This window comes from Micromys minutus (assembly GCF_963924665.1).
Source record: "Micromys minutus genome assembly, chromosome: 21".
Classification (NCBI taxonomy): domain Eukaryota; kingdom Metazoa; phylum Chordata; class Mammalia; order Rodentia; family Muridae; genus Micromys; species Micromys minutus.
The window spans coordinates 8,686,642-8,702,516 of NC_137956.1; the positions used below are offsets into that span (position 1 = coordinate 8,686,642).

The 15,875-nt window shown below is 39.3% G+C and overlaps 1 protein-coding gene across 1 annotated transcript in view; it reads left to right on the plus strand.

Annotated features, from left to right (window-relative positions):
* Window positions 1-15,875, plus strand: part of MYO5A (myosin VA) — a gene marked incomplete at its 5' end in the record, with an annotated part of 144,462 nt that overhangs the window by 86,666 nt on the left and 41,921 nt on the right. Inside the window, 8 exons of the mRNA XM_080934342.1 lie at window positions 435-532; window positions 3,357-3,443; window positions 3,522-3,630; window positions 6,378-6,589; window positions 7,397-7,553; window positions 9,399-9,638; window positions 11,536-11,784; window positions 14,070-14,163. Of these exons, the coding sequence (XP_080790468.1) occupies window positions 435-532; window positions 3,357-3,443; window positions 3,522-3,630; window positions 6,378-6,589; window positions 7,397-7,553; window positions 9,399-9,638; window positions 11,536-11,784; window positions 14,070-14,163 (1,246 nt within the window). The remainder of the gene's footprint in view (window positions 1-434; window positions 533-3,356; window positions 3,444-3,521; window positions 3,631-6,377; window positions 6,590-7,396; window positions 7,554-9,398; window positions 9,639-11,535; window positions 11,785-14,069; window positions 14,164-15,875) is intronic.

The window sequence follows — 15,875 nt, forward strand, 5'->3', positions numbered from 1 at the left end:
CAGTCTTGACCCATGTCCTTAATGATGGTCCCTCCAGCCTGGTCTCTGTTCATTGTTTATACCACACTAAGAAATCTGCAGCTTTTTTTACTATTGTATAGCAAGAGTTCATACCTTAATAATTAAACGGCCCTAGCAACAAAATTATAAGTCACATATAATGGAACTTACAAGAAGCTATAGAGAAAGGAGTAGAAGAAAGCTACATGCATATTTAGCAGAATGAATGTGTGTAGTTTAAGCAAATGTAAATGAAACCCATAGAATTCTTGTTTAGTAACCACTCTCCTGTGAAGATGACTTTAAATTTATAGTTTATGAATCTCTATGTCATCTTCAATATGTCAAAGGAGGAGAATTTTAAATCGTCTTTGGCCTCTAACAAAACTAATGATTTTTGTTTGTTTGTTTGTTTTTTAACCTTTTTCATGCAGTTTCGAAACTCCCTTCACCTGCTTATGGAAACCCTTAACGCCACTACTCCGCACTATGTACGCTGTATTAAGCCTAATGATTTCAAGTTTCCATTCACGTAAGTCAAAGTGAAATAAGGAGACAGACTTTTGGGGAAAATCGTCATATCTTGTAAAGGGAATCTACTTCTCAATAAAGTTTCCAGTTTTTGTTTCTTTTTGACAACATGAAAACAAATTAGTAGTTAGCTTTCCAAGGATTTGAAATTTTGAGGTCAACGACATATCTTTGGTTCTGTTTTTCTGTTTTGACTCCATCTCTGTTGGAGAAATTTCTGGCTTTTTGTTAATTTGGACATTAGTTAAAAGCAGAACTGGCAGGGCTAAGGCTTCTCTGGCCAAGGCTTGCCTGATACCCTTTATCTGTTGAAGCCAGAGAATACTCATCAAGTATTCTACTTCAGATACCAAGTCAGGGGTGAAAATGAATCTCTGGAGATGATTTCCAAAATATAAATATTTTTCTAAGCTTAAAAGTAATAATATATGATGTTGAGATGGTTTTTAGGAACTAATGCTAGGAATATGTACTGTGAACTGCCATAGATGCTGAACTAGTTAGCATTTACTGTGTGTGTGTGTGTGTGTGTGTGTGTGAGAGAGAGAGAGAGAGAGAGAGAGAGAGAGAAAGAAAGAGAGAGAGAGAGAGACAGAGAGAGAGAGAGAGAGACAGAGAGAGAGAGAGAGAGAAGAGAGACAGACTGACAGCAACAAGGTAAGGTCACATGTTGTATTGCTATTTCATTTCTGCTTTTAACATTATTGACTGTGAATAGTTCTTAGACGAGTATTTAAAGACCTACATTATTGATTGAATGGCTGCAGAGTATTTTACAGTATAGATAGTCCACAGTCTATTTAAGTCATCTGATGACTATGGATAAATTATTTAAGTTGTTATAACAGTTAAAATATGTTTCAATTAAATTACAATTACATCTTTTTCCTCCCTTCAGTCCCAGCTGTCCTTTCTCAAACCCTTTCTATGTGCCATAACAATTTTTAATCAATATATTTTGCCAAATATTTTTGTACCTTCATTAGATAACATGATTCTAGAGGGATTTGTGGGTCTAAAGATCAAGCATATGATTTGATCATTAGTCATATGCATTGAAATATCACATTTTCCTGAATTAATAGCCACAGATACCATGTGCCAAGTAAAAATTTTAAAATATATTTTTAAAAGACCAGCCATGGGACTAGAGAAATGGCTCAGCGGTTAAAAGCACTGACTGCTCTTCTAGGGGTCCTGAGTTCAGTTCCCAGCAACCACATGGTGGCTCACAACCATCTGTAATGGAATCTGATGCCCTCTTCTGGTGTGTCTGAAGACAGAGCTACAGTATACTTATATACATAAAATCAATAAATCTTTAAGAAAAAAAAAAAAGACCAGTCATGAGGTTATAGATATGGCTTAGATGTTAAGAGCACTGACTGCCCTTTTGTAGTACCTGGGTTTATTTCCCAGCATCCTAATGACAGCTCATGGTAATCTGTCACTCTAGTTTCAGGTCATTTGACACTTTTTTTTGGCCTCTGAGTACCAGTCACTCAAGAGTTGTATAGATGTACATGCAGGCAAACATCCATCTATACATAATAAAATATAAAAAAATAAGTAGTGGAAAAATAGACTAGCCATATATAGTCAAGGTTGCAGCTTCTACTCTACAGTGTATGACTGAGTATGGCCTTGCTGGTCCTCCTCTGCAGATTCTGCCGTAGATTTCAGGGTAGTTCTGAAAGACTGCTATAGTCCTCATCATCATCTCGATCTTTTCCCTAGAGGAAGTGGGCACAGGAAGAAGTTGCTACCCTGACTGTGAACTTGGATTAGCAAGCTCATCTCCTACCAGCAATCCAATGTCTGACACGACAGTATAGGAATGGACCTGGATAGACACAGAGCTTACCACCAACAGGGGTAGTCAGTGGCTAGATGATCTTTCTGATGCTTCTTTGATGCCATTTTAACATTAACATGCCTTTTTTTCCTTTTTAGTGTCTTAATTCATTTTCTGTTTGACATAACAAAAATGCCATGACCAAGGCAACTTATAAAAGAAACTAATTTGGGACTCACAATTTCAGAGAATTAGAGTCCAGGACTATCATAGAGGGGACATGGCAGCAGACAGGCAGGCATGATGCTGCACCAGTGCTGAGAGCTCACATTCTGATGAACAAGCACGATGCAGAAAGAGGCAGGACTGGGAATGGCAAAGGCTTTGAAACCCCAGTGACACCTTCTCCTACAGGGCCACATCTGCTAATCCTTCCTAAGAATTTCCATGAACTGGACCAAGTATTCAAATATATGCACATATGAGGGTCGTTCTCATTCAAACCACCATCTTTATGGAAAATAAACATGAAATGTAACACAAAATAATTTTCATTGCTTTGGATACTGCAAGTGTCTCATATGGGCACAGTAAGTAGCTTATAGAACAACAAAGTTGATAGTTTTTTTTAAGTAACTGAATGGGGCATGTTTAATTTGTCCTTTCGGGTACATTGATCTTTATCCCAGGAGAGTTCCACGTGCTGCTCAGCTGATGATGCTTCAGCATTTTCAGCCAGACTAAGCCATAATTACACACTCATTACAGGGAAGCCCTGTCCTCTTTGTTTCGAGTGTCTTCAGTACACTCGCTAGTGAGACTATAGTGTGAACTGGAGGAGCTAGCCTCAGCTCTTTGTTTTTACTGTTAACTATCTCTTCCTTGCTGTCTCATGGAGTTTTCCATCTGATCACTGTCCCAGCTTTTGCATGCTTGTTTTCTAGTTCATCTACTTGGCTCTTGACAAGAGAATTGAACCCTTGACAGTCTGGGTCTTTTGTGAGCTAACGGTTTTTGTTTCTTCATGCAGATTTGATGAGAAGAGGGCAGTGCAGCAGCTAAGAGCATGTGGTGTCCTGGAGACCATCCGGATCAGCGCAGCAGGGTTTCCCTCACGGTGAGCCCAGGCTTCCAATGGAACAGGGCCTCTGCAAGCAGTTCTTGAATAATAAGGTCATATGGGCTTCTTTTCTAGGTGGACTTATCAAGAGTTTTTCAGCCGGTACCGGGTCCTAATGAAGCAGAAAGATGTGCTGGGAGATAGAAAACAGACATGCCAGAATGTATTAGAGAAACTGATATTGGTGAGAATGGTTTTCACTTAACTGTTTCTGGAAAGGTCTTGTCATTCTGAACAGAAATGCCCTGCCAACTCCTGTGTTAAACAGCATGACCCGGATTATTTGACAGGTGGTTAAATGGGGAAACACCTGACATAAGGTCAAGGGAGACTCACTGTGTTTAGAAGGAATAGTGTGATAGAAGGAATTGGGTGCCGATAGCCAACACTAGACAGCTGTTAGAAAGGCTGGACTCGAACTTGAGATACAGCCCTTTAGATAATTTGATCATTGTCAACAAAACAGTTTTTAGTACTTAGTTATGGAAAACACCAGGTATAATTAAGGGGGAAGTCCATTTATATTTTTAAAGAAAATTGATGCATTTTAAAGATGAGCATTTAGGTTATGTCTGCATTGCATATTGGGTAAGGACTGGAAAATGGCTCAGTAAAAGAGGATATACTTGACTCAAGAAGACTTTAGTTCAGTTTCCAGGACCCATGTATGGTGCCCCACAACCACTGTAACTCTGGCTCCTGAGGGAGCCAACACCTCTGGCCTTCTCAGCCATTTACACTTTCATGTCACCTTCCTTGAAGGGACATACACATGCATACATATAACTGAAAATCTTAAAATAATAAATATGACCAAATATGATGCAGGAGAGAAATCAAAGGAAGTCAATACCATATCCAATTATGAGGAGGAAGAATAATTTCATGGGATTATTGAGATTTGAGTCAGGCCCTGAAGAATAGTTAAGTTTGAATAAATATGGAACTAAGCTATAAAATTTGATAATGTGGCTAGAGAAGTGTTTAACAGTTTCTGCTTGCAGAGGACTTGAGTTTGAGTCCCAGCATCTCTACTGGGTGGCTTGCACCTGCAACTCCAGGAGATCCAATGCTTTTAAATTTCTGTGGGCACCACATATACTCATATAGACATATACACATAAATCCTTAATAAAATATATCTTTAAAGCTAGAGAGGGAGCTGCAGTTAAAAACATTTGCTGTTCTTGCAGAGGACATAGGTTTGGTTCCCAGCACCAACATGGCATATCATAACCATCCTTCAAGTTCCAAGGGATCCAGCATCTTCTTTTGGACTCCACAGATACTAGTCATAACAAAGTAAACTTTATATACATGCAAGCAGAGCACTCATACACATATTTTTTTCTCAAAAAAGAAGGAAACAGTAAGGTGTCTTTTATGAGGTAAGAGTTGTGTATGAGACAGGAGACAGATTGTTAGATGGTGGTGCTGTGGACGGTCTGACTATTTTGTATCATCACCTGGAGCGTTTGCTAGACACAGATTGCTGGCCTCTGCCCCTAAAATTTCTGTTTTGTAGATAGAACCCAGGGCTTTGCATGTTCTAAGCAAATATTGTACCACTGGCTAAATCCCATTATCATTTGTGTTTCTAACAGTTCCCTGGGCCTACACAGTCCACATAGAAAAATCTCTAATGTGAGTCTTGATGAGTTTGAGATTCATGAAAAGGCTGCTTAAAAATTATTTTTCTTATACCTCACTATGAAGTACTTACTCATAATTACTAGCTATTAATTAATTGTAATTCTTCTTTGAAAATGTTTTTCCCCTTTTAGGAAACTAAAGATCCCATTTTAGTAATGATTTGTAAGATTTAGTGTGGTTTTGTTTTGTTTGGTTTTGGTTTTTTTCAGTTTAGCCCCACTCTTTCTAACCTGGGTTCAGATGGGAGGAAAAGCAGAGACAACCATGCAGCTGCCACTCCAGGCCTGGACCAGTGGAGGCAGAGGTGGTAGCTGAGATCTGCAGTGGAAAGAACCTAGCTAGGGTTCCTATGTACATTTTATTAAATCAGTTCAGACTTTTCAAATATATGTTGTAGTTTCTAATTTTTTAGCTTCATGTTTAAAGGGCTAGGTGCTTACACCAAAAACTGAGTTTGTCTATATTTTGCTTAGAATTTCAGACATAGTGGTGATTAATAAATGTGAATTCCACTCCTCTTTTGATATGAATATAGGCAGTGATTTGCATACTTACACCTGAGGAAAATCACCCCAGTCACATGCACATCTCCATCTACTATACAGCTCTGCTCACAAAAGGCAGTGCGATATACACAATTGTATTTTCTTTAGGAAAGAAATCCGAAATCTTCTAAAATCCTGTACAATCTGCAGAAGTTTTAAACACATTGAGAAGATTGTATCTATTTTTAGATACTGTTGAGATAGACTGATAACTATGTAGAAGCACATCCTTAATAGGAACATGGGGATGTGAAAGGGTTGGTTACTGGCTTGCTTTGTCCCTAACCTTTTATTTTGTGTGCTTTTCTTCCTGCCTTATTCTTCATGCTGGTGTTTGTGTTTCTTCAGCTGCTCATGGACTGTACAGCCTGATGTAATCTTACAGCGGGGCAGTCAGAGGGAGTGTCAACAGCTCCCTCTCCTTGAGACATTTAAAATCTAGACAAGCAAATAGTAGCTGCATAGAATCCACAACCAGTTTTGGGCCTCAGATAATAATTCCAGGTAGAATAATTCTGGAAAATAACTCTTAGGCTACCATTTTCTCTAAAAGCCTTTCTATTCACATAGCTTATAAAGGATCAAAAATCTGGCTCCATTGGCTCATTGAAATTTATCTCAGTTTTTAGATGATAGATTCATCTTTCGACAGATTCTACTTGTAGATTTTTTTTCCATTTTTAAGTTCTTTTTTAAGGTAGTTATTTCTCCTTATATTTTTCCCCTAAAATAGGACAAGGATAAATACCAGTTTGGTAAGACAAAGATTTTTTTTCGTGCTGGTCAAGTGGCCTATCTAGAAAAATTGAGGGCTGATAAACTGAGAGCTGCCTGCATCCGGATCCAAAAGACCATTCGTGGATGGCTGCTAAGGAAGAGATACCTGTGCATGCAGAGGGCAGCCATCACAGTGCAGCGATACGTGCGGGGCTACCAGGCTAGATGGTAGGTCTCTTTATGGTCTCATAGGTCTCCCCTTAGCTCACGGTCCACTCTAGGACAGGTCCGAATGAGAAGATAGCCTCTTGCTCATTATTATTTCAAAGCTTAGCAAATGAACTCACAAGACAATCTGAAGGATACATTCCTATATAGAGTTACAATAATAAAGATTTGAATTGCTACCAGCTTAGGTCCTTAGAATTTGTACATCTTTTACTTTAACATGGAGTTTGAAGAAATTGTATGTAAAGTGAAATACCCACAGATATGAATCAGTCAAACTTGATTTTTACTGAGAAGCAATTAACTGAGAAAAGTTCCAGCAAAGAATTATGTTTCAGTATGAAATACTGAAATATATGTACAGACAGTTTTCATTTGGAGGTACAAGTTGAAGTGAATTAGTGGTAGAAAACATATGCTCAGATTCAAGAAAAGATGTCACTCGAGCAGTGACCTGAGATAACTAGTAAAGTAAGTTTGGATTTACAGTGTGTATCAGTTTGCTGTGTGGAGGAAACATAGCATGGAACAACAATCCTGTCCTAGAAAGAGGAAAACATTAGGAACTTCCTTCTCTTTTTTTGTAAAATGGCAATTTGGGACATCGTGCTTTTCAGAATTAGGGAAACCCTAATGAGAAAACACTTGAGAAGGTACACACTGCTGAGCACGTGTGAGTGAGTATAAATGCTTGTGTGGTGATTATTAGGGTACAAACAGCGAGGTTCTGCTCAGGTACCTAAGAACCTGACACCGGTGGTTTGAAGTCGTGATGACTGACAGTGCTCCACTCTTGTCTTTGGGCAGCTATGCTAAGTTTCTGCGCAGAACCAAGGCAGCAACCACCATTCAAAAGTACTGGCGCATGTATGTGGTCCGCAGGAGGTACAAGATTAGACGAGCTGCCACCATTGTTCTTCAGTCTTACTTGAGAGGCTACTTGGCAAGAAATAGGTATCGCAAGGTAAGACACTGTTCTCAAGGTTGTTCATGCATTCCAGTAATATTAATCATATTCTCCATCTGTACGAAGGACCATCCAGACTGCTGTGGGCAAACGAGCCATGCAGAAACAACCAACAGTTGACGTGTATGCTAGAATTAAGTAATTAGACATACCTGTTAACAAGACAGTACAGAAGAAAATACACTTTCCATTTCCATTTGCTTCTATGACTTTTAAAATTGAATAAGTGAATGTGAAATGAAAATTACAAACTTGGCTGCTGAAAACAACAGAGCTTATTTTCTCAGCCTTCTGGAGGCCAGAAGTCCAGAGCCACCGAGCTATAATGAAGATATCAGCAGTGCCACATTCTCCAAAAGCCCAACACACAATGTACTCAACACTCCTTTCGGGGCGGCCTACAATCCTGAACCTGTGGCCATATCGCTTCTATCTCTGCTCTATCTTTCTAGCATCTGCCTCTGACAAAAATAATCATGAGGCTGGTTAGCTCCCTAGAACCCACATCATGGAAGGAAACGATCAGCTCACAAGTATGTTCCCCCACAAAATAGTTGTTTTTAGAAATTATGATGGGATTTAGATCCTAACTTCACAATCCAGGATAATATCCCTATCTTAAGATCTTTAACCTAGTCATCTATGAAGTCCCTTTTTCCAAATAAAATCGCAACTACAACTTGTAGGAATTAGGTCATTATGCTATGGGACCATTATTCAGACAGATACACAGAGGTACGCCACACAAATGTTAAATGTAAGACAGAAGATCAACCTAAGGAGAAAAGCTTGGGAGAATTTATCATGGTGAAGAAGAACTAGCTATAATATTGTATAGTTAAAATTATAGTGACAAGAATGTGGTGCATCTTTGATTCTGTGTGTTTGTGTGTGTGTGTGTGTGTGTGTGTGTGTGTGTGTGTGTGTGTTGAAGAGACCATCATGACTTTATTTTACATTTTCTTACTTTTAGCTTTCTCTGTTTCTTTACCTTGGCATCTATAACAGATTCCTGCTGCATTGAAAAGAACAGCAATAGGAAATGATAGACCTGAAATGTGGCAGACAAGTACATCAACTTTAGGCTGAGGAAGGTGGCACTCACCTTTAATTCCAGCACTCAGTGGGCAGAGGCAGTAGAACCTTCGTGGTTTTGAGGCCAGCCTGGGCTACATAGTTCCAGGCCAACCAGGGCTACCTAGAGACCCTCTCTCAAACAAACAAAAAGAATGTCACCTTCTGTGTTCAAGGGTGGAGTCACTAAGTAATTAATAGCCTTTCACTATTACAGGGGTTAGCCTCTCAGCCAGTTTACTGTCCCCATGGCCTCATGTACTACCCTAACACACAGCCACTCAGTGTAGTGGAAAAGTCTCTTAATAACACATAGTTCATAAAATACCTGGTTCGTAGTTTTGTAAGACTTCCTGCCAGCAGAAATCATATACCAATAAAGAAACGGGTGCATTTTTTTTTTTTTTTTTTTTTTTTGTGTGTGTGTGTTCTTCATAGAACTTTTTTCTTTTGGCAATCTGGTATTTTTTTATTTAGACTGCTTCCAAGTCTGTTTTGTTTGTAGTTGTGCCTGTATATGTGTGTTTATGTACACACACAATAAAACATAATTAGAAAAGAGGACAGTGAAAGTTTATTTGGAATAGAATATATTGATATATTGAGATCTCGCCTTTGTATTTCTGTGATGTATAATCTACTTAAGAACAGTGTTGATTTAATTTTTTTCTTCCTATTAAAGTATGGATTTTCAGTTTGGCACACTCAGGCAGATAGACTTGTACTGAGTCTGGTCTAGAGTCTCAGGTTATCTTCCTTTTTCTGCAGATCCTCCGTGAGCACAAAGCAGTCATCATTCAGAAACATGTCCGTGGCTGGCTGGCTTGTGCACGTTATAAGAGGACCATGAAAGCCATCATCTACCTTCAGTGCTGCTTCCGGAGGATGATGGCCAAGCGTGAGCTGAAGAAACTCAAAATTGAGGCTCGCTCTGTGGAACGCTACAAGAAGCTCCATATCGGCATGGAAAACAAGATCATGCAGTTGCAGCGCAAAGTGGATGAGCAGGTGTGTTTTAAGGGAGCCCTGCAGCTAGAGAGCACATCTGAAGGAACCACTGGGATGGTTCTGACAGCCTGCTCCACAGCTGTCTGATCTCGAGTCACATTGTGGTTTATACCTCACAGACGTCTCTCACCACTCCTGTCCGTGCGCACTCTGCAGTGACAGGAGAAGCAGGAAGATGTCCATGTGTCTGAGAAGCCTGCGTCTGTTGGCAGAGAGGAAAGTCTGTTGCTTAGTCGTAGTTACTAAGTAGTATTTCAGCACATGCAAATGATCTAAAGGTAACTAGGATGTGTATGTGAGAGATAAGGACAGGAAGGGGAGAAGGCCACAATGAAATAGGAGTCATGGATTTTCTGAATGCTAAGTGAAATTGGAGATTTGTGAGGAACTAGTCTACTTCTAGTCTGCTTTATCACTATTATTCATCTTCTGTCTAGTACATGGGCTCATTTTTGTATTAGCCCTACGTTCTCACCTGTGCTGGATACAATCACTAAGCTAAAATCTCAAGCTTTAAGATAAATGTTGGCTTAATTCTAGGTATAGAAGAGGCTGAGAGTGAAGAAATCTTTCAAATTCAAGGTCACCCTGGGTTATAGTTTGAGGCTTTGTCGAGGCTCCTATTGAATTGCAGTCTGGCCTTGAAGCTGCAGTCTTCCTGTCTGCCCATCAAGTAGCTGAAATTACAGATGTGTGCTATCACACCCAGGTTTAGTGCATGGTTTTAATATTACTCTAATGCATTTTCAAAAAGCAAGTATCTATTTCCTTATGTTTTAATTAACTATTTATTCATTTTATATGTATTAGTATTTTGCCTGCATGTATGTCTGTGCACCATGGTCCCTGTGGGAGCCAGAGAAGGTCAGATCCCCTGAAAATGGAGTTACAGATGGCTGTGAGCTACCATGAAGGTGCTAGGAATTGAAGCAAAATTTTCTGTTCCCTAAATCAGTGAGCCATCTCTCTAGCCCCTCCCTTTTACATCTGGTTTAAAAATTAGGAAATTATGGGACTGGAGGGATGGCCTAGTGATTAAGAGCATTCCAGAGTCCTCTGATTTCAGCTTTCAGCACCCTCTTAGTGGTCCACAATCATCTTAAACTGTACCCCAATGGAGATATCTATATCTATATATATAAACTCCTGTGATTATGAGAAAAATCAATATTTGTTGTATACTATATAAAACAGAATTAATTGCTCTATGTGGTTTTTATTGTGTAATGAAGAGGCCATTCGTTAGATTACAGAAGCCACGCAGGTAGGAAGTAATGCTCATCCCTCACCTGCTCACACTAAGGAAGTGTGTCGACATTCTGTCTTGGTTCTGATATTCAGTGTGGTCGTTTTGTTGTTTTGGTTTTGTTTTTGTTTTTCAAGACAGGGTCTCACCATTTAGACTAGGCTGGCCTTGAACTCTCAAAGATCCACCTGCCTCTGCCTTCCAAAGGCTAGGACTAAAGGAGTGTGCTACCACACCCAGCTCAATGTTGTTTTAATGCAGGGTTATATTATGATCATTTTAGTACAGAAAATTTGGTTATGATGATGTAATAAGAATTTATAGCTGAAATATCATGGCCTTTAATCCGAGCAACTCAGGCAGAAGCAGAGACAGAGGCAGGTAGATCTTTATGAGTTTGCGGCTAGCATGGTCTACAGGGTGAGTTCCAAGTCAGCCAGGGTTATATAGTGAGACCTTGTCTTGAAAAAAGAATTCATAGCAGACTTTGGGTGCACACCTGTAATCTGAGGATCATGAGTTAGAGGTTTTTGGGTTCTGGAAGAGCTGGACTAAAAAGACCCACTCTCCAAAAGAGTTTCCTCACTGCATACATTTGGTCATTCATACTTTTAATAATTTACTTATTGTTACTAATGTTTGTATTTTAAGAATAAAGACTACAAATGTCTCATGGAGAAACTCACCAATCTAGAAGGTGTATACAACTCTGAGACTGAAAAACTACGAAATGATGTAGAACGTCTTCAGCTAAGCGAAGAGGAAGCTAAGGTGGCCACTGGGCGAGTCCTTAGTCTGCAGGAAGAAATTGCAAAACTCCGAAAAGACCTGGAACAAACTCGAACAGAGAAAAAGTCCATTGAGGAACGAGCAGATAAATACAAACAAGAAACTGAGCAGGTAGGAAACAATATTCTTATCCCCATTGCCCCTTGCAACAAGGTAAATGCCATCATCCTGACCTAGTTCATGTGAGTCTATATTCATTTTAATCAAAGACATATTGCAAATTTTATTGGGCTTACTGTTTGTACCAATGTTTCCCAAACATCTCTGCCCCATGATCAACAAGTAAGCTTGAGTCTTGGGGTAGAACATTTAACTCTAGTAAGAACAGAAACAAAGCAATGTCTCAACAGGAAGTTAATACCTATGTATAGTTAGGATTTTATTGCTGTGAAGAGACAGCATGACCAAAGTAGCTCTTATAAAAGGAAACATTCAATTGGGGCTGGCTTCCAGTTCCAAAGTTTTAGTCCATTATCACGGTGGTGGGAAGCATGGCAGCATCCAAGGAGACATGGTTCTAGAAGAGCCAGGAGTTCTACATCGTGATCCATAGGCAGCCAGGAAGAGACTGGCTTCCAGACGACAGCCAGGAGGAGCGTCTCTCTTCTGTATTGGGCAGAGCTTGAGCACTAGGAGCCCTCAAAGCCTCCCTACACAATGACACACTTCTCCATACATATCCTATACCTTCTAACTTAATTCTTTCCAGACAAGGTCTTACTATGTAGCCTTAAATGCCCTTGATTTACTGTCTAGACCAAGCTAGTCTCAAACTCATATAACTCTGATTGCCTCTGCCTCCCAGGTGCTGGGATTAAAGGCATGTACCACTATGCCTCACCCCAGTTTCCTTTCTTTCTTAAGCATACAGTTATATGGAAGTAAATACATCAATATTGTTCTAAAGTCAGTATTTATTTAAACATCAGAATTTAAAAAGGATCCATTCTTATGAAATTCTTAAAAGGTATCACATGGAAAAAAAATCCCTCTTAAATATAAAAATGGAAGTATCAGAAAGCCCTCAGTGAATTTCTAAAGCTATAAAGCTTTCACACTGGGGAAGCATTATAAGAGCCACAGGCCAGGGAGAGCTTCCTGGAAACAGTGTCTTCAGGACATCACATTACTACTATACTCATGAGAACCCAGCAGCTACCTACACAAGATTGGCCAGTCAGTATTCTGGTATAGGTGGGGGAGGATCTCACAAGGTTCTACCCGCAGTTCAGGATATATTGGCAGTTGATGCGTGTTGGGAGAGGGAGAATCAGTTTTCTTCTGAGTAAGGCCCCTGGTAGGCTGCCCACAGTGCCATCAATGACTTGTATTTATAAGAAGAAAGTTTATTCAACAAGAAGTTGAAAGAGGGTTGTTAGGGATGGGATCCAAGAAGAGTAGCATGGTGTGGACTTGGTAAAAATCCATTGTATACATACATGAATTCTCAAATAAAAATGATTATACTTTTAAAGAATTCACGGGCTCGGAGAGATGCCTAAGCTGGTAAGTGTGTCTCTTGCCCTTTCAGAGGACAAGAGTTTAGTTCCCAGACTACACATCTTAATTCCAGCTCTAGAGGGTTCAGCACTCTTTTGGATATGGATACACCCACACATACACATAAACATTATTTTTAAAACTTGTATCCTGATCTCTTTAATCTGCCCATTTGAATTGCAGTGTTATGGTAGTACAGTCAAAAGATGTTGATGGCTAATTTTAGTTGTCAATTTGTCATGGAAAGAGGGAGTCTCAAAGAATTCCATTTATCATAGTTTCCTTGAGCATGTCTTTGAGGTGTTTTCTCAATTGCTAGTTGAAATTGGGAGGGCCCAGGCCATTGTGACTGGTAACATCCCTAGGCATGTGGGCCTGAGCTATGTAAGAAAGATAGCTTAACCCCAAGACTTTCTCAGAATCCTGCCTTAGCTTCCCCTGATAATGGAATGTGGCCTGAAATGTAAGATGAAGTAAACCTTTCCCTCCCCAAGTTGCCTTTGGTCAGAGCATTCTGTCACAACATCAGAACATGACTTTGAGAATATGTTTACTGGATGCTAGCCAAATAGATGCTAAGTGTTCACAGTACCAAGTCAAACAAGCACCATCCCTGTCCTTGTCCTCCGAGATGCATCTAGTCCTACTGGAGAAGACAAAAAATAAGGCATTCATAAGGGCTGAAAGAAGCAAATGCGGAATCTTGCAACAGCCCAGAGAAAAGGCCTATATTGGATGTGGTTTTCATGAAGTTTCTCTGGAGGGAGTAGATTTGAGCCAAGTATTACAGGTGTCAAGATATAAATAGGTGAAATCATGAGGTACAAAGTCAGCGACTGTCATATGGGACATCCCTGTCTGCTGCAGCCATCTCAGCTTACTTTTTCATTCTGTAGCTGGTGTCAGACTTGAAGGAAGAAAACACTTTACTGAAGCAGGAAAAGGAGACCCTCAATCACCTCATTGTGGAGCAGGCCAAGGAGATGACAGGTATGGTTTGTGTGGTCTCAACCCAGCATGCGGCAAACTTCAAACCGAAATTTTGTAAGCTTGACAAATGATATCAGTTACAGTATTGTTTAAAGCTGAAATAAGTTTCAAAAGTTTTGGCTGTCATCTGTACAGTTACAAGCAAGAGTCCCAAACATTTTAATAAAATTAGTGAACTTACAAAATTGATCTTTGGTCTTTGTGTGCCAAAATGAAATTACATATGTAGTAATATCATATGTAGCTTTTTAAAATTTTGCTTTATATGTATGTTTTTAATTTATAGAATTCTGCTGATTTAATAAGAATTATTGAGCTAATATATGGATAGATATGTTTATGTGTTCTTTTACATATACACATGCAAACATACATCTGTGCATTTGTTTTTTTAGTCCAGACTGGTTTTGAATTTGAAGTCTTCCTGCCTTACCCTTCCGAAAGTGCCTTCATATCTGACTATTTTTATATTTTCAAACTGATATAATTGTAAATATTTGTAAGAACATGCAATAATTTGGTACATATATAGTATGAGTAATGGTCAAATCAAACTAATCAATATTTTCATTGTCTCAAAATCTGTTATTTCTACTTATGGGGATCCTTCCCACTCCTCTCCTCAGCTGTATTTTGGGATCTTTCTCTATCTTCTCTCCAACTCTGCCCCCACTCCCTGTCCTGGCTTTCCCAGACCCTGCTGACCATTTTTTCCAAATTCTCTTCTGTCAGATTAAAGCATCTTTAATGAGTAAGAACATACACTGTCCTGGGCCTAACTTATTTATATTTTACTAAGCAATTAGTGTCTTCCTACTAAGTTCAACTCTCTTTGCTACCAAACTAAAAATGAAAGCTAATTTTAAAAAAATAAAGAACTAAGTAAATATGTACATTTATTCTTTGGTTAGGAGGTTGATTAAAATGCTCATAAATTAAAAGAACCTCTCAGATTGGCCTGTGCGCATGTCTCTTGTGAAGCACTCTCTTAATTGCTAACTGCTATAGGAGGCCCCAGCCCACTGTGGGTGTTACCATCCCTAAGCAGGTGGATGTAGGCTGTAATAAACAAAGGAAGCTGAACGTGAGCCTACAAGCAAGCCAGTAAACAACATGGTTTCTGCTTCAGTTCCTACTTCTAAGGTCCTACTTGAGCTCCTGCCCTGATTTGCCTTGAAAATGGACTGTAGCCTGTAAGGTAAAGAAAACCCCTTACTCAGTGTTTTATCACAGTGGCAGATGGAGGCATTCTGAAAGTGATCCAGAGTAAAGACTGGAGAGGTAGTAAGGAAAGACCAAAAGGTTTACCTATAAGACCATGTGATAAGAACTTGCTGTACTTTTCCTCACATGATCTCTCCCCTCCAATTAAAGGTGATATAGAAGAACAAGAAGAAATCATGAAATTAATATTTAACTAAAAAACAAAGTGAAGACAAGAAGCCAGAGAAAATGTTAAAAGGGACAAAGGAAATAGTCACTGAAGTATGGAAAGAAGGCTTCTCGGATGTAGGAAAGCATACAGTGTTTTCTTAAATTGACCCTAGGGGTGAAGTAAGAATGGATTTGTCTAGAAAATTTTGTTGGAAAACTTGGACTAGCTTCTACAAACTGGTGGGAATAAAGGACAATGTATATAGAGTACCTTGGAAAATTTTCTCATTCATTACTTTACAAATTATGGGATCCTTCCCCCAGGAGGGACGGTGGGA